The sequence below is a fragment of the Ischnura elegans genome, chromosome 2 (genome assembly GCF_921293095.1).
Source record: "Ischnura elegans chromosome 2, ioIscEleg1.1, whole genome shotgun sequence".
Taxonomy (NCBI): domain Eukaryota; kingdom Metazoa; phylum Arthropoda; class Insecta; order Odonata; family Coenagrionidae; genus Ischnura; species Ischnura elegans.
In genome coordinates this window covers 74,392,928-74,415,699 of record NC_060247.1, presented here as the reverse complement: position 1 = coordinate 74,415,699, position 22,772 = coordinate 74,392,928, and the positions used below count along the sequence as shown (strand labels likewise).

Sequence of the window (22,772 nt, the reverse complement as noted above, 5' to 3'; positions counted from 1 at the left end):
AGTATCCCCTCAGGATCGGCTCACCCGAGTCACCGCAACCCAGCGCAGACTGACAGCAGACCAGTGCTCTAGTCAGTGTCTCCTCCTTCATTCATTAGCTCGCCTGTATCACCGCTACCCAGCGTAGACCGACGGCCATCCTGACCGACCCAGCCCTCACGGCTGACATTGTAAGTGTGCCAGAATCTTGTGTAATATTTCCCGTACTCTTGATTGTTTTGTAAGAGGCGGCTGTCGTCTTCCTTACCTCATTTCCTTTCCCATCCAAACTCAGCGATAACTCCTTTCCTTTCGGCTCCCAAGATTCCCTCACCACCAACTACGCATACAAAAGAAGAACAGAAAACGCTTAACGGAGGGAGACGACAGCTCGCGGGGCAGTCGTTGTGTGTATTAAAACAAAGGAAGAATAAAGTGTGCTTTCTCCGACATGTGACTTCTCCCTTCTTCTGTGTGACTTTCCTTATACTCCCGCGGATGACGAGGACGAGAGCGCCTGGCAACTTACAGTTTTACTAAATCAATTAAAAATAACACCAACCGCTTCTTCCTCATTGAACCCTCCTATGTCCAGTGCGACATATTGGTGTAATACGCATACATGTATTACAAACTTAACCTTATAAGGTATATCCACATAGTCATGCGTGATGGTTGTGGAATTCCTAAAGATAATGGCAGCCATGCATATGGCATGTAGCCTACATAACAGCAGGAAAAGTTGTCAGTTACCAACAAGCTCCTTAAAAATCCATTAGCAACATTGCAAATGATTTTAGTGCCATGAACAAGCATTCCTTATGCACATCCTTCATAACCTTTAGATATCTTATCAAGGTAAATTAGACGTAAAAGACGTAAACAGTTCAAAATTCCACACTCTTAATGAAATACGCAAGAAAATATTTCAATAATCACTTGAAGGTTACATTAAAATATTGTTGTAATACTCTTTTATTTGAAGATAATAAGATGATACTTTGGGCAATTCCTCTAAAAAATCATAAACTATAGAATAAAATAAGAATTCAGCCAAATGACACCGACTCACCAGAATTAACGATCAAATAATCCAATACTCTGAGAACTGCATTTCCAGGTGCTGGCTGGCTGCTGGGTTTGTTGGGAGCATTGCTATTTATGCATAGGAATCGTAAGTAACGTTTTCAGGAAGGTGCAAACTGAATAGAGAAAAGTATTTCATACCTACACATAGCTACAAGTTTTAACAAATGCCTGAAGGAATAACGAGTAAAACTAATTCACGTTAACCCGCCCAAAATTTCATATTGAGGCACGATCACGTGACATCGCGAATCCGAAACGAAGTCGATCGGCTTCGAATGTTTCGATTCAATGAAATCGTAGATTATTGTGATAGATCGATTTATATTCCCGCCGGTGCCGCCAGGGAAGTGTTTGTAAACACTTCGTTGGTTCTCAAAAATATTTTTGAGATTTAACTATTACTTGGAGTCAGAGCGGTGATAATAGTGGTTACATAACCGGCATAGAGAGCATTCAGGTAATTACCTCGTACATTTGTAATTTATCGTGTTGGACGAACTTATCATTCAAAATCCGATTGGGAATATGTGGGACATAATTGGCCTGACCTCGTTCTAAGAGCTCATGTTTGGAATTGGAAAAGTGGTGGTTTTAGCCGTAACTCTTTATGATGCAACACCATTTTCTGTTGAGTCAATGCGCTTCAGTTTCATTGAACATTTCGACGAATCTTGTTGATGTGCATGTATGATATATTTCGTATTGCATTTCGGGAATTAAAATGATGATTTGTTTTTCATTTAAATGAATATGGATTCACATGTCTAATCATATTTTTATTAAGTTAATTTTATAATATATTTATATAGAATTAAATCATGGCGAAACCACCACCGGCCAAGAAGTCCAAGATAGAACATTTTTTAAGCGGCGGATCTAGTTCTAGCACCTATGAGCCGGAAGAAAATATTTGGAAGAAGTTGGAAAAGGATCGGGCGCAGGTATTGTGTTCTTATTTTTACATAGTTTTCAGTGGTAAACGACACATAAAACTTGAATGTTACTCAATGATTTGCTGCAAACTAAATTATTATTTACCACAGGTAGCGTCTTCAATAACTGACTTTAAATTTAATAAGAAACGCGTGAAAGTACTGACAAAAGTTGGTGATGTGCCGGACAATTCTCAAGGAATCGTTTATTGGATGTCAAGAGACATGAGGGTCCAAGGTTAGTAATTTAGGGTTAATAATTAGCAAACGGTTTTAAGAAGTATGCCCAAAAGTTTTTTTTCGCTAAAATCCTTGAAATTTTTTCTTCTAGATAATTGGGCAATGCTATTTGCCCAAAAGCTGGCATTGAAAAATAAAGTTGGTCTCCATGTCTGCTTCTGCCTTGTTCCAAAATTCCTTGAGGCCACTATTCGTCACTACAAGTTTCTCCTTGGAGGTAAGTAATTATCTATAGCCTTATTTGGTCGTCTCACTGCTACCCTTCGAAAGTGCTTAGATGTCAAGAGGTTTCTGAAATTTTTTATTTAGAAAGTGAAGAGATTTTGTTAACCTCAATGAAAACCTTAAGAGGTTTTCAGCAGGATTTTTAGAGGTTTCATGATAGTAAAATCACATAGTATTTGAACTAGGGTCTCTGAAAAGGAAATTTCTCCTGGCAATCGCAGGGGTTTTCTTTCTGACCAGTGACGCAGCATTCTAAAATGTTGCTCGAGACCTTTATAGGCACTTTCATTAATTTTTATGATTTTGAGTGGTCATGCAGGTATGAGTGGTGAGGAAAGGCTTCAAGAATACTTAGGGCGTACTCAGATATTATTAGGTGATGCTGAAAAACCTTTCCTAAACATTTTAGAGTTATTGCATTTTTTGCCGTTTTCCTCCGGTAAAAAAGGTCAACAAAAATTGCAAATTCAGTATTACCTGAAGTAGAACAGGTAATATTTAACCTCTATATCTGTGTAATGCTATGAAGTAAATTTATCCTGCAGTAACCTCCTTCAAGTGCATACTGCAATACTATAGCCCTGAGGGTGTCTAGCGATCAGAAAAATCAGGTATTGTTGATGAATTTTTAGTCCCAGGAATTATGCATGAATTTTTGCTCCAACTGGGAATTTCAAATTGTTTTATTTCAAAATTATTTCACATAAAATTTTGTCAATTAAACACCAATTTTCTGACCTAAAATGTGTTAGTCGTAATTTTAATTACAGTAAATATCTTAGTGGAATTTTTACAGCTGCATCGAAAAGTGGAATGTCAGACAAGACAACAGAATCAAAATGTCTAGCACTCATGACTCAAGTAAAATTCTAAAACACGAAGAATAGATTGACAGGTGACGTCAACATCTACTGATGAGGTTAAAGCAGTGCGGTGGATTGCATTAAATAATTTTTTTAAATTTTGCTTCTGAGAGGATCATTATGTAAGAGTTTAAAGAAAAGGTTAGTGAAGGGTTTGATCTGGAGTGTAGCTCTCCACAGTGCGGAAACGTGGACATTGAGGAAAGAAGATGAGAGAAGATTGGAGGCATTCAAGATTTGGGTATGAAGAAGAATGGAGAAGGTGAAATTGATGGAATGGAAAAGGAACGACGAAGTGCTGGATGTGGTTGGCGAGGAGAGGAGAGGTTTTTAGATGAGATACGGAGGAGACAGAAGTTATGGGTGGGGGGAGTACTTAGCGGGGAGGGGATGTTGAAAATGGTGTTAGAGGGTAGAATGTTGGGTAAACGAGGGAGGGGAAGGAAAAGAAAAGGATTTTTAGATAGATTGAAAGGGAGTAGTCCTAACAGTGAATTGAAGAAGCCAGTGCTGGAAAAGTATTCAAGTAATTTTGGATTTTTTTAAATTCTCGTCTATCGTAGTAATCATGTATGATTATCCTGGAATCAACTCCCGTGGAATTTTGTATAATTTCCCTGGAAAACTGGGAATTATGTATGAATTGTTCAGCTTTGATTGACTGGGCACCCTTGCCCTACAAAGTGATTCACATCTCTACAGACCTCCCTCCCCTGTAGTTGACTAATTATTTTACAGAGCAGGTAATCTACCAGAATGGTTTATGTGCATGGAGAAGGAGACTCCAGAATTCCTTATCATGTTAAACATTAAAGTTTTCTCTGTGCTCAAGTTAATAGCCATGTATGTACCTTTACATTAAGCCTCATATTCTTAGTTCTTGAAGATTAAAAAAAAAGTGTTACTTTTGCATTTCATGTGGCTAAACTTAAGCTGTAATGCTTTTACTAAATAAATCTAGTATCTAAAAGCCTTCCATTGTCACACTGGATTCCTCCATTACATTTAAATCATCTAAAATTCTTGAGTTAAGCAAGGCAATAATTTGTCGGCTTTTACAGTTTGTTCCTCGTAGGACAAATATTCCCATCAGTGAGACTGTTTCTGAACATTGTCACTTCTAAGTCCAATGGACAGCAGAAGGGTATTTTTAAGAGAAAATTCTTATTTTCCGACTTGATATTACCTCTCATCTTGAGGAATATGACTTTTTTAAGAATCTGTTTTCCACTGAGAATGTATTTCAATTTTTTCTCTAATCCTTGTTGTTTTTATCATCAAACTGAGATTTTTTCTTGTATTGCATGAGCGATAAAAACATGCATATTTTCGCCCCTTGAAGAATGAATTCATGCAAAGGTCATGAATGCTTGGAATCATGGATGTATTTTTGCACCTTTATTTTTCTTCTAGGGTTGCGTGAAGTGGAAACAGAATTGAAAGCTCTGGATATTCAGTTTCATCTTCTCCTGGGAGAGGCTGCGTCTGTGTTGCCTAATTTTGTAAAGAAGCATTCAATTGGAGCTGTCGTGTGTGATTTCAGTCCACTTAGAGTTCCTAAGTCATGGGTTGAAGCAGTCAAAAAGTGTCTTCCATCAGACGTGCCTCTTTGTCAGGTAAGCTATTCATTTGTCCACTCTTGTGTACATTTTTTTATTAATTAATCAAATGATATGGTTACCTTTTTTAATACTCTAAATATCACCTGTTCTACTTACGGTAAAACTGCATGTGCAATTTTTCTTTACGATCAGTAGGTGTTCATATTCTTTTCTTTGAATTCTGTAGGTTGATGCTCATAATATTGTGCCTGTCTGGGAAGCTTCTAATAAACTGGAATATGCTGCAAGAACTATTAGAGGGAAGATCACGAAACAGCTGCCTGATTATTTAACTCAGTTTCCACCCGTGATAAAACATCCAGTTCCTGTTAAAGTAAAAGCAGAGGTAAGAATTCATTCACAGTAAATAATTATAAATGAACTATGCCGTTAAGCTTAGTTATAATAGGATGATTGGTGATGTTTAGTTTAGATCCAAGTTTTAGTATTAACTGGACAGAAATGGAAGTGTGAAAATTTCATACTATTTAGTCGTGCTAAAATTTTTGCTTATCAATGAATGATCATGCTGTGCCAAACTTCCTCTATTCAACTGATCCATCACTATCCATATTCATTCTTGCAATTTTTCTCTCTCATTGCTTTAACCCTAAGGTTTGTTGGGATTGGTGAAGGTAGATCTCCCCCAGCCTAAGCTAGAGGCTTTGGAAATTTCATCCACTCAGACACGCTTGTGAATTCCACTCATTCAGTCCAGCTAAGTCTTGGATGAACTCGACTCTAGACTCACCTATCCAAAACAACCTGTGGGTTAAATCACTGAGTATGTATACAAATGAATGGCCTCCATATATGTGCAGGGTCCGCCAATGAAACAGGATTATTAAATAAAGTAATTGGTTGTTGAAAAAAAGCTGTTTTAATTTTTTCTTTATAGTTAACTGAATTTACATAAACAGCCATTTGAATAAAAAAACGAGAAAAATTATTTTCTTAGCAATAAGTCCATTAAATGTTCACCATCGCAGATAAGGCATTCTTGCTGCCTGGCCTGGAAATTTTGCATAACCTCTTGTAGTATGTGGATGGGTATTGCCGCTATCTTGTCTGCAACTCTTTATTTGAGAACTTGGATGGTTCTGTGTGGATCGGTTTGGAAAACCTTCTGAACAGACTGGTCATGCAGAATTTTAAAATGACGGAAAACTTGTCTCGTTTGCACAAAGTTTCCACCATTCTGATAAAATGGTTTGCACGTTAAGCCGCAATGCTCGCCAGCACAACGATTCATCGCAACTTAAAGGCAGACTGTGCAATAGGGTAGTTTCCTTCATCAGAGAAAGCGAAAGGCATTGATTTAGATTCGTTACCCACCATCAGTGTATTTATAATGTACAAACTACATATTTGGTTTTAGAAATCCCAGTTTAGATGAATGTAAATGGTCAATTTTAACCTCATTTGAAAAAGGCCAGATTGGCGGCCATGCAATGCCACTCCATGTGACGTCACAGGGACCCAGACGCAATATGAGTAGTCGGGAGTTATGCATCGTCTGAGATTTGCAATGCATGCATGAGGCACAGATCTCAGGGAAACAAACATCTCTTAATAATCACCTTTTAAAATTGCCTAAGGTTGGAAAGTTTCCTTTGTTTGATAGGACATTAATAATCCTTATTTAAGCCAAGCGCTATCTGCTTGCAGCCTGCATCGTGGCAGTGCTTATAGCCTTGCACCTGTGCCTCGCACCAAAGTGGCCTCACATAGCGGCAGGGGGAACCAGAATGACATCACACGGTCTTTTCCAGCATCCTTACTTAGCCATCGCGTTTTTCCCATGCTTGAAAATTTTCTATTTTTATTAAATCGCAAAAAATAGATATCGTCATTTAAAAATCTATAAACGTGAATTATGTACTCCAGGAGTAATAATCTTTTGATTTAGTCTATAAAAAAAAATAGGAAACTACCCTATTGGTAACGCATCAGTATCATTTCTCCCCACTACTTCCCCCCTCCCCCCACTACTTCCCAACTCTGTCCCAAGACCACCTACAATCATCTGTTTTCACTGGTGGACCCTGTATACCTGCCTGTGAGTTTATGACGTAAATACATTTTCTGATTTCATGATTTCTGGTGACCAGCCAGTGGACTGGGATGAAGCAGAGAAGTCTCTGGAGGTCGACAGGAGTGTGGACGAAGTCAAGTGGGCCAAACCAGGCACTCGTGCGGGTCTTGAAATGCTTCAGTCATTCATTTCCAAAAGACTGAAAGTCTTTGGCAGTAAAAGGAATGATCCCACTGTTAATGCCCTGAGTAATCTCTCTCCATGGTTCCACTTTGGTAAGGACAATGCATCGAGTCGAAAAATTAATTTCTCAGTCAGATACTAATGGTCATTCAATTTTTAAAATGATATTCCCCTTGACACCAAAAGTGACCTAATAGCCCAGAAAACTATCGTTATAGGTCATTGAAATGCATTCTTAAACCTTCTTTTAAGCTTCATTCATGCTGTTTGCCTTTGTGAATTTTAAGAGCTAATTAATCTCAAAGTGTGTGAGTAATTTATGTGTTTTGTTCTCATTTTCTAATTGTTTTGAATCGTGTATCGTACATGTATGAGTCAATTTCTTGTTGTACGTTTTTCTTCCTGTGTTAAGTTGCCTTTGCTTATCTTAAAACTCAAGGTTGTAGTGATGTGGGGAACACATTTTAGAAGTATTTGTGGTAGAGCCCTGAAGGAGCTAGGATTCGTCAAGTATGTTAAGGGAATATTTTTGGATGAATAAATAAAAGAGAGGTGGTACTTCGCTCTTGTCCGGCAACACTATGAAAACTTAGACTTAATAAAATACAAAGGAAAGATGTGCAATTTGTCAAATTCTGCTCTAGGCGTACTGAAAGCATTATGCAGATGTTAAAGGAATTAGGCTGGGAGCCACTAGAGACTCAGAGGCTGCACACCAGGCTTAGGCTGCTGTAGCAATTGAGAATTGGTATCTTTCAGAGAGACACAGAGAGCATCTTATTAAAACCCCACTGTGCTTCCAGATCCAACAGAAACAATTAATTAACCCTTTTAGTGCGGTGGGCCAATATATCGGCTCTTATGTAGTACATATTTAATTTGCTAAAACTTATTACATTGATATACATATTTTATTTCAGTAAACGAAAAACATTTTGTCTATATTAACCAGTTTAACCTTAATAATAATAAAACCGCTTATGGATATGTAATAAAATAGCTTTGTATTTTTTTTCCTAGTCGCTTCATTATATGAAAATTCCCTCCGCATTTCTCACCAGTGCCCCAGAAGAAGGATAGCACTAAGAGGGTTAAGAGATATATTTTGCCGAGCAGATAGGTATGGGAATTTGTTTCTTCCCTAACCTATAAAAGACTTCAGTAAATATAAGTGGAACTTTGTTATAGCTCCTTTTTATTTTTCAACAGCTGGTGCCCCAACATCCCCTGCCACGCGCTTATTGACGTGGCTTGAGGGTTAGTATGTGGATGTCAATTGCCTATTAAGAATTAATTTTTGTGTAGTACTCCTGATACAAAAAAAAACCAGCTTTAGTTTAAACTTTGATCCATATTTTGAGTTGGTGCCGAGTCCAAGAACAGTAAATAAGGCATAAAGAAAATTTAGTTGGTTACTAATTGATCTACTCTGGCATTTGGTAGTAGTGATGAGGATATCAGTGAGAGACCTGATTTGGTGGCCAAGAAGGAATTTGGCCCCCAGCTTACAGATGGCTATTGAGATAAAAGCATTTCTTTATTAAGATTCAAGTGAATAAGTGTAAATTAAATTTGATTTTCATTATTCTGATCCAAATATTAAATCTGAATACAGTAGAACCTCTTTACATCGAAATGGAGGGGACCAAAATTTGGGCAATTTGATGTATGGAGGTTCACTAAAAGAGAGGTTTTAGTGATAGGCACCATTTTTTCATATCCTCTGGAAATGGAAGGCACTACTGTCTTTTAAACCATTATATTTATGTGTTTAAACACATGCATGCATCAGTGAACGTATATTTATTATTTGATAAATACAGAAAGCGAGCGCTATCGCAAGATTTTTACCATGATTCGAGAGAAAATGATGTGATCTCTCTCAATTCAACAGTCACTTAAATGATTGGGATAGTTGGATGCCTTTTTTCTTATTTACTATTAGGTATGCTCTCATATGGAACAAAATGGCCACAACAAATGATTAACGTGAAAATTACTGCATAATAAGGTATATAAGAAAAAAAAGAATGAAACATTTATTGCTGAAAATGTCATTCCGTGCTCGTAATCGCGGCTGCATTAATGGTCTCTTGTTGTCTCGGTGCAATTTTCGGAGGGAGTTAGGCCGTCTCGGGGGTGTATCCTTGGTATGAAGTATGGAGGATTTATGATATGAAGAGGTTCACTACAAAGAGGTTTGCCTATAAATTTACATGTAAATCATACAGGACCGCAGGGGTGGTATGAAGTATGGACGTTTATGATGTAAAGAGGTTCACTACATAGAGGTTTTACTGTATTTAAAATCTCACCTTGGGTTTCTATCAGTATATTGATGTTGGAAAAAAATAGGTTAAATGTGAAATCAGAGTTTTAGAATGGCTCAGTGATTCATCTGTGATTCATTGAGGCCATTGCTGCTAATATGTTTGTATCAGTAAATTTTATGAAATTTTGTGCTCTTATTCCTCTCTCCCTCATAATTTATTCCTTTCTTCATCATCTCTTTATTCCTTAAATTTTATTTCTTCGTAGGTCACATCTCTGTTCAAAGGTGTATCTTGGAAGTGAAGAAAAACCGTTCAAAGTATGCAGACAGTGTTGATGCATTTGTTGAGGAGGCAGTGATTCGCAGGGAACTCTCTGATAACTTCTGTTTCTACAATCCTCATTATGACAGCATAAAAGGGACAAATGATTGGGCAAAGAAAACGTTGGAGGATCACAAGTATGACCTTGACCTAATTTTATGTTTAAAGATATTGTTTGCAAATTTTTCCTTTTTTAAGTTCCAATAAATTTGAACACAATAACTTGACTTCAAGTCAGTCACCATTACTTCAATGACATATCGTAGCAATCTCAATCATTATGACAACCTCATTAAGACATCATAAAAGGGACAAATATTCTCAGCTCTTCAGAGTAATTTACAGTGTACAATATTCATTGCTAGTCAAGATACTCAAACTAAGTAGAGAAAAAAGAAAAGCTTGTTGGTCTCAAAATTTGTTGTAATGGCTTAACACTCATGCCATGCTATCGAGACAAATGGCTTTGCTGAAGTTAATTACTCATAGATTTTATCAGGGACAGAAGAAGATTTGAGGTATAGAATTAAATATGAAACTGTACTTTTTCTCCTTCCTCAGTCTTTATGTGTATACTGCTAGTAACAATTGTCATCATTTCATGATTTTTTCTTCATCTTATTGTTAATTTGGCCCCTGATACTGTATTCCCTCAGCTGATACTAAAGTTTTATGCAAGACTTGAACTGTATAATTGTAAAAGAATACAGTCAGAGCTAACCTTCTCATATTGTGTTTGTTCATCTTTACCTTGGCTAATGTTTGTCTGAATCCTTTCTGCATTGATGTGGTAACCTTCCTTGCTTGCATGACTAATTTCTCTATGATTCTTTGGAGATGACATCGTCAGTAGTTGAATAGATAAGTGAAAGGTGCTCAAATACATTTGTTGTTCATGGTGAAGCAAAAACCTATTACTGTTCCACAAACTTTAATTTTCTGTCGACTAGTTTCAACGGCCATAGCATCATTATCAAGGCAAACATGTCCGTGCTTGTCTTGATAATTAAGCTATAGCCATCAAAACTAATCTACAGCAAATAAAAGTTTGTGGAACAGTACTGGCTTTTTGCTTCACCATGAATATCTCATCGTTTCACCAAGTCACTCCAAAATCAGTTGATTACATTTGCTGCTATAACATGAGCAGAGAAGCTCGTTGTAATTAATTCTACAGGACTTGGAAAATGGCATTGGTATATGGATGTACTTTGTGGGTGCATTGTCACAGATTGAGCAAAGATTTCACATAGGTGGATGGGGAGATGCTGTGGGCTCATGATGGGGTGTTTTTTGCGCTTTACGTGATGGGATGGGATGAATTTTGCACTTAGGTGGGGGGACCAGTATTGATTTGGAGGAAAATTCTGATATTCTGAAAATCCTGCCTTTCTGCCTTAAAATGCTCTCAGTTTCTAAAGATTGTTCTATGGTTGGGGACTATTGTTGGACTGTATGTATTTCTTCTTGGATATATAACCAAAAATTTAACATGTTACTCAATTGCCCAAATTTTATTCATTGTGGCTTTCATACACATTCTCAGGAGTGGAATGTATCTGAAAGTCGTGGGCGTGCCATAAATTGTAATTAAGAAAAGTGATCAAAAGTCAAAATCATTCAATACTTTATGTACTTCACATGACGTTTAAAAGCCTGCAATGAGAAAAAAATCAAAATATTTGGGTCCCACCAGTCGTAGTCGTGATTTTTTTAGTGGACAATTGAAAACTGCACTATGTACATATTTAGTATTTATTAATAATGGAGCTTATATAAGAGCAGGTGTTTGTAGTGAGGCTGTGATTTGTGCCAATAATTTTTACATTGAAATGAAATTTTTGTCTATCTTTATTGCCTGCAGGAAAGATAAAAGGGCCTACGTATATACTCGTGCCCAACTAGATGAAGCCAAAACTCATGATGACTTGTGGAATTCAGCTCAGATACAACTTGTGAAGGAAGGGAAGATGCATGGCTTCCTTCGCATGTACTGGGCCAAAAAAATATTGGAGTGGACTGAAAGCCCAGAAGTAGCCCTGGCTGATGCAATATACCTTAATGATCGGTATAGTCTTGATGGGCGTGATCCTAATGGTTATGTGGGTATGTAATAATTAATTTGCTTCTTAAAATTTTTGCATGCTTATCCAATTAGGTTCTTGAGTTATCTCGGACTGATATTCATTGCATTTCATCCAAGAGGCAGGGTTAAAGGTAGCCAGTGCATTTCTAAATTGTCATAGTTTTGAGTTGATCATTTAAGTGCCGAAGTAAATCTATAATTTTTCAAACAAAAAGTCATAGATTAACATTACCTTAGGTAATTGTCATGCTTTCTTGAGTTTACATTTCACTTGTTATATTTCCAACTATGTTTCTTATTACTGCCTCTATATACAGTGGAACCTGTTTAGTACGTTTCTGAAGGGACCACAAAAAATGAACGTACTAACCAGGAAAACGTGCTAACGAGGAAAGTAAAAAATAGCAGTCGGGGTAATTGCAATCTGTGGAAAAGTCGTCACAATTACAATTACTATCGGTAGTTCTCGTAGGATCGCCTTCCTGAACTCTTTTCACCTTTAAAATAAAGAAAATGGGCGCTACATTGAAAAACAATACCATGTGAATAAAAAATCACAATGTTTCATAGATTTCCCGAAGACAATTACATGAAAACGGCGTCTTTCTCCCGTGATTTATCCCATATTTATTTATAGAAAGAGGACGAGTATAGCTAAGTCATTTCTTTTTTGTCACAGCATACTCGGAGAATATAAAAACAACCCTGAGTATGTCAACGGGTTGTTTTTAAACATCATAAAAATTGGACAAAATTATATTAACCTTAAATTACGGCAACAGCCGTACACATTCGCGCTTCTGGAATAAAGCCATATCGATTGTTATAGCGATCGATATATCGAATAATAACACGCAAGATTATTAGATTACGAGGTAATTACAAGAAGATTTTATATTATACAGTCGAAATTTACTTTTAAAATTTGTTTAATGTCGTCTGCTTTCGTGCCGAGATCAAGTATTTTTAAGCTAAGCTTCGCGTGGAGATCCAGAGCATCGTCTGCTCCCGCAGCAGTAGTCAAATACGCACGTACCACGTAGCATTGACGTCGTGCAGTACTGCTTTAGATAAAGTGGGAATTGGATAAGACTCATTTCTTCATCATGATAACTCGTGCAATAGCAACAATTGTCCACTCGTGAAATTTGTGCGCAGTGGGCACTGCAGAGGCAATAGAAGGTGAGGAGCTCGGGGTGGGGAAAATTGCGGCTTCTCATTGGCTGCTGTTTTGCATAGTCAGACATGCCTGATGAATGGCCATATTTTATTATTCATCGCGTCATAACAGTTGAGAAATGCATTTGGATAAATCATGGTCGAAGAAAGATATGTGGAATGAATGCAAGAATTTTAATGGCTAGTAATAATAAATTAAATCATGAATTCGGAGCTTTACGACCCTTAAGAAGATACTGGAGAACGAATTGCGGGTTGCGTCACGGCTAGCAATTGAGCGTACTAACCAGGAAAGCGCAATTTTTTCAAACGTACTAACCAAATACTTTTACCTGTATTTTGTTCCAATGGTACCGGGACCGAGAGAAATCGTCGTACTAAGGAGGAAAACGTACTAAGGAGGAACGTACTAACCAAGTTCCACTGTATTTAAAAGGTTCTTTGAAATTATTTTTTTTCTTTAATTTTCCTTGTATTTGCATGCATGCTTGTACATAATGGTGAATGCATTTGCATGTTAGAGATGGGGTCTTAAAATCCTTAGTGTATTGAGTTTTGAAAATCCCATATTTTTAATTAGGCCCAGAATTTCTTTCGTTTTCATTCTAGCTGTAGGTGCATATTTTTCATATCAGTCTTTCGTTTCTCCAAAAACATTGTGGATTTACATGAACAGTATCAACTGCAGTGTCCCACCCGCATTCAACACCCACATTACCCAGTCAGCCACAAACCAAAGGGGTTTTTAGGTAACTCAAAATTGGGATCATGAAAATAATTCGGTTAATGGATGGGAAAGATAAGTTTCAATGAAAAAATCAGCCATTTTCTCTTAAGTTTAAATTAAGAAAATGCAAAATTTCCACCCTTTTTACATGAGTAGGTGAGTTCTGGTTCCTGTTATCATTCTGGGAGAACTTTTTTTGAGGAAAGGATTATAATTAGTTACTGAGGAAGGCTCCCACTTGTGTTAACCGCAACGAACCACAAGAGGTCAATGTGAGGAGGACAGGTGTTGCTCTCAGTGACAGCAGTGACCCTCTCAGCATGAGCTCTTGATATCAGCTTATCTGCAAAAGTTTCAGGCCATTGATTTTGTGTCGCTAATAGCTCAAGAAGTAGGCGGCATAACAGAAAATGGAAAAATGTGAGTTTCTTTATTTTCAAGCTCGGCAATTATAATGAATGGGTGAATGTGACCATTTTTGCACCTTGTGCAGAAAATAGTTACAGATGTAATTTTTTAATGTGGACTCAGAATGGGGGTTTTACTTAAAGAGTAAATGTATCCAAAGGCTTCCACAATGAGTAGTAGATCCTTTATTGGTTTCTGGATTTCCACCATGTTTATTAGAGTTTGAAGACAACAATTTTGCTGGCAAACCTACCTGTATCATCAAGTGAGAAGTACTTCTGACATGAAGATATAGGTGGGATTTCCAGCAAAACTGTCATCATCAGGCATGAATTCACATTGTGGAAACCCAGTAACCATGAGAGCATAAAGAATTAATTATTTTAAATTAGTTAATGTTTTATGTCCATATCTCTGGTGAATACTAGTATGAAAACAAATGTTAGCTGTGCTCATTATAACTTGATGTATGATGATGTGATCTCTGCTCTGGGGTGTGAAATTAAAAATTAATTTAGTATGCATAACACTTTTACGATAAGCGAAAAGTTAGGTTTTGGAGAAAAACTGATGAAAATATCCGAAAAAGTGTTTTCTTGAGGGACTGGATGGAGATTAGTTTATCCCAAGGAAGAGGATGGAAAAGTAAGTGTCCTTATCAGTTATTTGTCACAATCTCTTATTATGGTCATATTTCCAAATTTAGCTCATTCCTACTCGATTACAAGCTGTGAAAGGTTATTACAGTATTTTTAGTGTAATAGCACCCCAGCCTGATCATGATCTTTTGTTACCTGCCACATACCGTATTTGCACGAATCTAAGACGAACACGATTCTAAGACGACCCCCCCTTTTTTGGAACTGCGCTTGGGAAAAATATTTTTCCTAATAACGATACGAATAAGCGATGAATGCGGGAATGTTTGGCTAGGTTGCATACGTCCCAGGAAACGCAGGCTTTTTGGCGCGTAATTATGATTAGATTTTAGCGCGTAATATTTCTTACAGGAATATTTCTTCGCAGGGGCCATGGTCCGAAGACGAATAAAATTAAACTGGTGAAAATGAAACCTGACTTTATTATACCCACACGGAAAACACTCCGTAGTTTGAATTCAATCCACCCTGGAAAGTAGGGAACCACTCGTACGAGGTGAAGTTCGGAACTGATGCTATCGCGTTCGGCGTACGCAACGGGAAATGATCAATGCGGGAACGATGGATCGGGATTCCAAGGTATAAATTTTCTTTTGAAAGCGGCATTGCAATGAATATTCTCTGCCATCGTAATACTCTGAAAGGCACGGTTAATCACAACTGAATCGATCTCTCTAATCAGAGGCAAATCATGTTGCCTTCTTACCGATGCTCTGAGAAAAATGCAACGACTTTGTAGCAGTTTATTCCGCGACATTGAGGCTTTAACGTTACAATTTAGGTAAATTGTAACCAATCACGCGATCATTTTGTGAGTTGATCGAGCTATAACTTGAATGGAGCCGAACCAAAGGTAAAGCAGGCAATCTCGCGAATAAGGCATAAGTGAACCCGGCGCGCCGCGGCGACTGATGAGCACACACCGAATCTTTGCCTGCTGCCCAAAAATGAAAAATGTTTTTTTTTCTTGAACGCAATATTAATTATGCTAAATTACTGTTCAGCTATTTTGACGGTAATTTTTCGTTGTATAGCTATCAGGTGGCAAACTCAGGTGACCATGATTTTGCCGACGTAAATTATGCAACCCGATTGACGTCGAGAATTGTGCAACCCGATTGACGTCGAGAATTTTGCATCCGATTGTAAGACGAACCCTCTTTTCTGCATGAGTTAGGAGGGAAAAAAACCTCGTCTTAGATTCGTGCAAATACGGTATATAATAAGGGGGTGATTGTAGGAACATTAATAACAAATTTTAGAACAGTGAGGTTACTAAGTAACATATAAATAGTCGAGTTTTAACATTATGTGATACAAGATGCATGAGTACACTTTACCTGAGTTGTTATAGAATTAGGTGAAATACAATATATAACAGCATTTACATCATTTTTCCAATAATTCTGCAATAATGGAACTTAGTGCTCTCATTTTTGTGAAGTTCTTTACTTTAACCTTGAATAATCAGAATGCTGATAGGGCTTTGATGTCTGGAGGGAAAAGTCTGCCGAGTTAATTGAAAAATATTTATTATTCATCCAAAAATGAGGTTTTTTTCTATAATAGTTTGTGGACATCTATACTTTAGACCAGTGGCTTTGGAGGATAAAACCCCCCCCTCAGAGCTCAGAGAAATTTTTAAGTTTAATCCATTTTACTTAATTGGATTGACATTACTAATTGAATAATCTAAGGATTAATAAAATATTCCTCAGAAAGCCATAAAACTCACCATTTTGAACAATTTATCTTAACCCTTGAACGGCTAGCGTGCCCATATGGGCACAGCTGCAGTGGTCTAAATAATTTCGTATAAATTCTGACCCAAACATTATAGAGCATGCTGTTTTCTCCAAAAATGATTACAATGTATCACTTTATTCGGTTCGTGTGCTTACGGCCAGCATTTGTACCAGCAGTTGACTGTGGCGTGATGGGTTTTCTTACTCACTCTGTTCGAGGTGGCAAAAGAGGAAAAATGGCGAAGTGTCTTCAGTAAATGCGATTTTTTTCCTTTTTATTTTTTATACTCGGCTAAGTATTTAATCTTATCCTCATAATGAATGATGTCAACTTCGGTTTCTTTTGCCAGCATTGTGATATCTTTCGTATGAAACAAGGAATTCGAATTTATTTTTGGGTGATCCCATATGGGCACGCTAGCCGGTAGCCGGGGGTGTCTTTTTTGGCTGGTGTCCTTCGCTACAAACGTCATTATTGGGTCTGTTATCAAATAATTTCGATGTAAAACGCTAAGTTGTTGTCAATCTTTCATTTTTTTCTTATATCACTCGATTTTAACGACTTCAATATTTTTTGCTGTATTTTTTTGTAATATTTCCATTAATTTTTAGTACAAAAATACATTTTATGCTAGTCAAAACTTTCATTCATGGTGCTTGCGTTATACTTTGCTAAACTATCCAGTATGAAGAATGATAGGGCTATTTTCTACCACTGGTATACATACCCAACAATAAAGTGCATGGTGGAAGGGTTAAGGATGAGAAAGCTAAAACATGATGAATCCATGATAAAATATTTTGGCAATCATGGCTGCAAACAGTTCATACGGGGTGAAACTATAAGTTTCGGCTTTAAAATATGGTGCTTGAATGCTCCTCAAGATTACTTGGTGGACTTCAGCATATAGCAGGGACTGAGTGCTGAAGAAAAAAATAACTACCATAAATTCGTAGGTAAATGCTCTTCGTATTTGCTTATCATGTTGGACAATTTACTAGAGCAAGCGATAAATCCTTTCCATTTATTTTGACAATAGGTTTACTGGCTTTCCTCTTATAAGTCAGTTAAAATCTCAAGGATGTGAGGCTACTGGAACAGTTGTGAGAAAAAGGATACTCAAAGGTCGAAAAAACAGCTAGCTAAGCGGCCCCGCTCCTCCCATGCTTTCGCACGGGAGAAAAAAGAGAATATTGTTGTTGTTAGATAGAATGATTTTTCGGTAGTGACTGTCAAGTCACCTTGCCAATGTGTACACTCACTCACAAAGGTCACGAGATTCCCGCGTGTTACCTCAAAAATGGTACAAGTTAGGCAGCCAGCAGTGGTCTCTAGATACAATATTTAGATAGGCGGAACTGATCTCACGGATCAAAATATCAACAGGTACAGGAATGCTATCAGAGGAAAAAATGGTGATGGTCCACATGAAGCTATTTCCTTGATGCTGTCATTGTTAATGCCTGGATCAATATGGAAAATTCTGGTTCAAATATACCGCAGTAAACCTTAGGCGAGAGATTGCACAAGTGTTTTTGTAACGAAAATGTACCTTTCCCAGACCTGGTGGTTATTTTTAATATTCCCTATCAAGTGCAACTAATCATAGAAAGTCTGATGATATAAGGTATGATGGCAGGGATAACCAATTTGTCCCGTTTCACAGACGCCGATGTTCTTATGAAGAATATTCTTCCCGCGCGCGCTCAGACTATGCTAAGTGCCCAGGTCTTTGCCTTCAATGAAATTCTAACTATAATACTCGGCAATTGAAAACCCAATATTCCCCTATAACCCCCATTATAAACCCCTATTAAAAAAAAACCCTAATAATATTAATAAACCCCTATTCAAAAACTCTACCAGTAATAAAGGACTAATTTTGTTAATAAACTCATCGATAACATGTTTTTTTATTCAATAACTGTTTTCAAATCTGTGTTATATACTGTTAAGATCTTTGGACAGCCAAAAAAATGTTTAAACCGAAAAAAATATAGTATAATGACTTGAAATTACTTCAAATTGCCAAATAAAAGAAGTACTATAGGTAAATGCGAAAATATATGGCGTATCACGCAGTAAAAATAAGAATTATGATGGTTCGAGCGATTCTTCTGCAGAATGCAGACCGGTGGCCGGAACGGCTAGCGTGCCCATATGGGCACGCCCCCTCTAGCAAGAACGAATCAACAGAATTTTAAAACTAAGTGTTTATCTGAATCCTTAGGAGGTAATCAATCAGTTTTTAATGGAAAAACAAAATAAAACTCCGAAAAAAAACTCCGCTGTTTAAGGGTTAAAATTCCGCAATATATTAATTTCGCACCTACCGCTTATCCTGGTGGGTAGTCCATACCCCCACACACCCCGGTATTAGTTGCACCTAAACCCCCCCCCCCCCCAGCCATAATTCCAAGCCGCGCCCCTGCTTTAGACACCTCCATATATGTACCAAAATATTTGCCTTGTCCAATGAAGTTAGCTGTAAACAGGTTTGGTTGTAGTAGGATGCACTGTAGTGCTTATTTTCCTGCTTATGAGCCTGTGAGTGTGTTTGCAGTTGTGAGGTCACTTGTACAAACTAACAGGGAGGGAAACATGAAATATTGAAAATTAGGCTGAAGTAACTTCTGCTTACAATAATTATTCCTTGAGGGTTAATGCTAATTTTAATGAAAGTGTATTAGGGCATGAAAGCAGAAGGCAATTTAGAAGACTAGTCCTACAATAGGGTGGTTTCCTATTATTTTTTTATTGCCTAAATCGAAAGATTGTTACTCCTGGAGTACGTATTTCACGCTTTTAGATTTTTAAATGACGATATCTATTTTTCGCAATTAAATGAAAAGTGAAAAATTTCAAGCGCGAGAAAACGTGCGCTTAGCGCGTAAGTAGGAATGATGGGAAAGAGTCCGTGCGACGCATTTCTGGTTCCCCCTCCCGCCTCGTGAGGTGACCTTGATCGAGGCTCTGAGCGCTGATAGGGCGCAGGATGCTAGCGGGTAGCTGAGTACCTTGCTGGCTGGTAGCACTTGGCTTAAAAAAGGGTTATTAATACCTTATCAAACGAAGAAAACTTTCCGACCTTAGCCAGTTTTAATAGGTGATTATTTAGACATGTTTCCCTGAGCTCTGTGCCTCATGCATGCATTGGTAACCTCAGACGATGTATAACTCCTATCCTCTCGTGTAGAAACTAGGTCCCTGTGACGTCACGTGGAGTGGAATCGCATGGGCCCCAATCTGGCCTTTTTCAAATGAGGATAAAATTTGACCCTTGCCATTCGTCTAAACCGGTATTTCAAAAACCAAATAATTTGTGTATTATGAATACACTAATGGTGGGTAACGAATCGCAATCAATGCTTTTCGTTTTCTTTGATGAAGGAAACTACCCTATTTGTAGTTATCTATTGCCAAAGTAAAGTGTTTCCTTCTTTTCAAAGTGTCTTAAGTTCTTTTCCAGAAAAAATCATTTTTTACTTTATATTTCTAACTCATGCCTCTTTTCAAAACTCTTCAGCAAACTGTGGGAATGGCATGCTTCTCAGTTTAAGGGTGTATGTATTGCAATTTCATCCAAGGCTATGAAGGGCTTCCTTTCTTTTGCTTGTAACAGAATGCATGGGAAACTCATCCCTCCTTAGAATTACTTTGGTGAGTGGAATCTGACCAATGTGAATGATACCTTATGAGCTTCATGATTACTTTGTTATTGTGTGGATTTTGAGCATGATTTGGGAGGGTGTGTGATTTTATTACTGAGTTTTGATCTTGCTGAATTGAAAGAGTTGAAGATTTTTTTAAATTAATTTTTTCAGACTACGTAAAAAAAATTTATATTTTTTGTCTTAAACTTCAATTATTTAATCTTATTTCACATCATTGTCATGTTTACCAAAACTTGGGTTGATACGTAAATTCATGCATTTATATAAATGAGCAAATATCAATAATTCATGTGAAAAACTTTTGGTGAATAAAGCTTGAAATAGTTTCATTTTTCGTAATTTTGTAGGTTGTATGTGGTCTGTGTGTGGAATCCATGACCAGGGGTGGGCAGAGCGTCCCATATTTGGCAAAATAAGATGTATGACGTACGATGGATGCAAGCGCAAGTTTGATGTGGCTGCATTTGTGGCAAGGCATGGGGGTAAAAAGCACAAGTACGAAGGGAAAAAGTAAACGTCGCCATATGTTTTGTTGTAAGAATGAAACATCAGTATTTTATTATGTGTTTTGGAAATCTTTTATTCTGTTATCTCTAAGATCTTTTTCATGCTCTCTCTCTGCCATTTTAAATTATGTTTCTATGGATGTGGCACTTCTGCACTTGTTAATTGATAGAGAAATGTACTTAAAGAAAGACGCCCATATTTTTGTTGGGCAGCACTATTGCCAGGAATTTTTTACACCACAATAACGCACATTGCTCAAACTACTTTCAAGAGAAGCATTCTGTAATACCACTTCGTGAAAGAAATGGCTTCCTATGAACCAAAGAGTGTTTGGTGAGGCTATTTTCACCATATGTTTCATATTTCCTCAAGATCATGACTCAAGGCTTCAGTTATATTTTAATGATCTAATGAGGAAATTGGTATTTATATCATGCAAAAGACTTATCTTTCTCTCTTTTGAGGAAAATGCACTATGATGACTCAGGTATACAATCCCTTTCCGGGATTTTTTTCTGATCTTTGAAAAGATTGGAATAGGCATATTTTAACATTATACAAGAGGAAAAACTAAAAATTCATTATTTACATGCCTGTTGAATACAACCTTCATTGATGACCATATTAATAGCTTGAAATAGTTTGTAATTTTTGAAGGCTTAATTTTTGTGATTTATTGTCATAATTTGTGAGTGGTGTTAAGTTTTGCTTCTCCATTTTCCTGGTTTAAAATTATATGTTAAATTTTTAAGTGGCAATTAGGTATTTGGAGGATTATCCATTTTGTTGTTCTTAACAATATTTCAATAGAGATTTTAGTGATTGCACTTATATGTCACAGATTTTCTCTGTCATCCATATTTTTAATTTTATGCCCCTGCATTTCTACATTCATTTTTGAATGAATAATAAAAAGATGAATAAAAATATTTTTAAGTTTTAAGTTCTGGTGTAGTGTTTATTATTCCTACGTCCTTCCTTTCAAATCTTGTGGGTGATCTTATGAGGTTATGTTCCAGGCAGAAGTGGTATACTTTTTTGTAATGGAGATTAGATTCCATAATTTGTGGATCTCGGCAGGTTCCCAAGCCTTTTTGGTCCATGGTCCCAACCCCAATTTTTACTCTGCCTTCCACTTGCAGACATCAGACAAGAGCACCACAGTTAAGGTATGATGGATACTAGAGATGGGTCAGTTCCGGGACCCGCTTGTCGGTACTGCCGGTTCTTGGCCTGTGGAACCGATATCGAGAACCGATCGCATAAAGTCGGTACTTTGGAACCGGCTCGGAAGGATAGTGAGGATTTGAATTTGGGGCCCGAAGCCGAAATGGTCTGCAGCGTATTCAAGGCCAAAAAGTGGAAAAAAATGAAAATTGCATATATGTATTGCTTTCTGATTGGATGGCATCCATTTATTTTTCTTTTGATAATTGCTCAGTAACACGTAAATTTAAGGATTCATGAGTTTGTCCCTCTCGCCAACATTGTAGCATTTATGTAGCCACTTTCAAACGAGCTGACTTTTTGCCTGCCGCTGTCCACGGCACGGCGATGCACTGTCTGCAGTGTGAAATACAGACAATGCTACATTTAGTCCACTTTCAGACAAAACGACTTTTTGCTGGCTGCCATTCGCATGAAATTCAGGCAACTTTCAGATGAGGCGACTCTCTGCAATGCCGTGTCCCATATTTTTGAGCTACCTTAACTTTTATCGTAATGAAAATATTCATGTTACATGCAAAGTTTAAGATAGTTTTATTTTGAACTGATTAAATATTTAAAATAAACTGATGCAAGGCAATGCTATCTTATGATGTAAAAAAGTTACAATTGTGGTTCGGCAATGAGGACAGCCTTGTAAGGGGGGGTGTGCACCTCCTGAGCACCCCCATATGTATCCACCACTGTCAGAGGGCCGCTCCAATAGAAATTTCTTCTGTTTCAATGAGTGCTAAATTGCCTTTGCTACTAATTGTATATCGATACACATATGTTAATTAGGGGTGTTTGCATGTGTTGGGCTTTACTGTTAAAGAATC

The 22,772-nt window shown here is 37.3% G+C and overlaps 1 protein-coding gene across 2 annotated transcripts; it reads left to right on the top strand.

The window, feature by feature from the left end:
• Window positions 1-1,384: 1,384 nt before the first annotated feature.
• LOC124153978 (deoxyribodipyrimidine photo-lyase) lies at window positions 1,385-21,666 on the top strand. 2 transcript variants are annotated; one of them, XM_046527433.1, is made up of 10 exons: window positions 1,385-1,525; window positions 1,878-2,009; window positions 2,112-2,238; window positions 2,332-2,457; window positions 4,742-4,944; window positions 5,117-5,275; window positions 7,041-7,239; window positions 9,686-9,878; window positions 11,606-11,847; window positions 20,568-21,666. In XM_046527433.1, exons 2-10 carry the CDS (start codon window positions 1,887-1,889, stop codon window positions 20,732-20,734), a joined length of 1,539 nt encoding a protein of 512 aa, XP_046383389.1. In that variant the 5' UTR covers window positions 1,385-1,525; window positions 1,878-1,886; the 3' UTR covers window positions 20,735-21,666. The 2 variants fall into 2 exon arrangements, with proteins under 2 accessions (XP_046383389.1, XP_046383390.1); XM_046527434.1 differs by lacking the exon at window positions 1,385-1,525 and adding an exon at window positions 1,661-1,753.
• The last annotated feature ends 1,106 nt before the right edge of the window (window positions 21,667-22,772 follow it).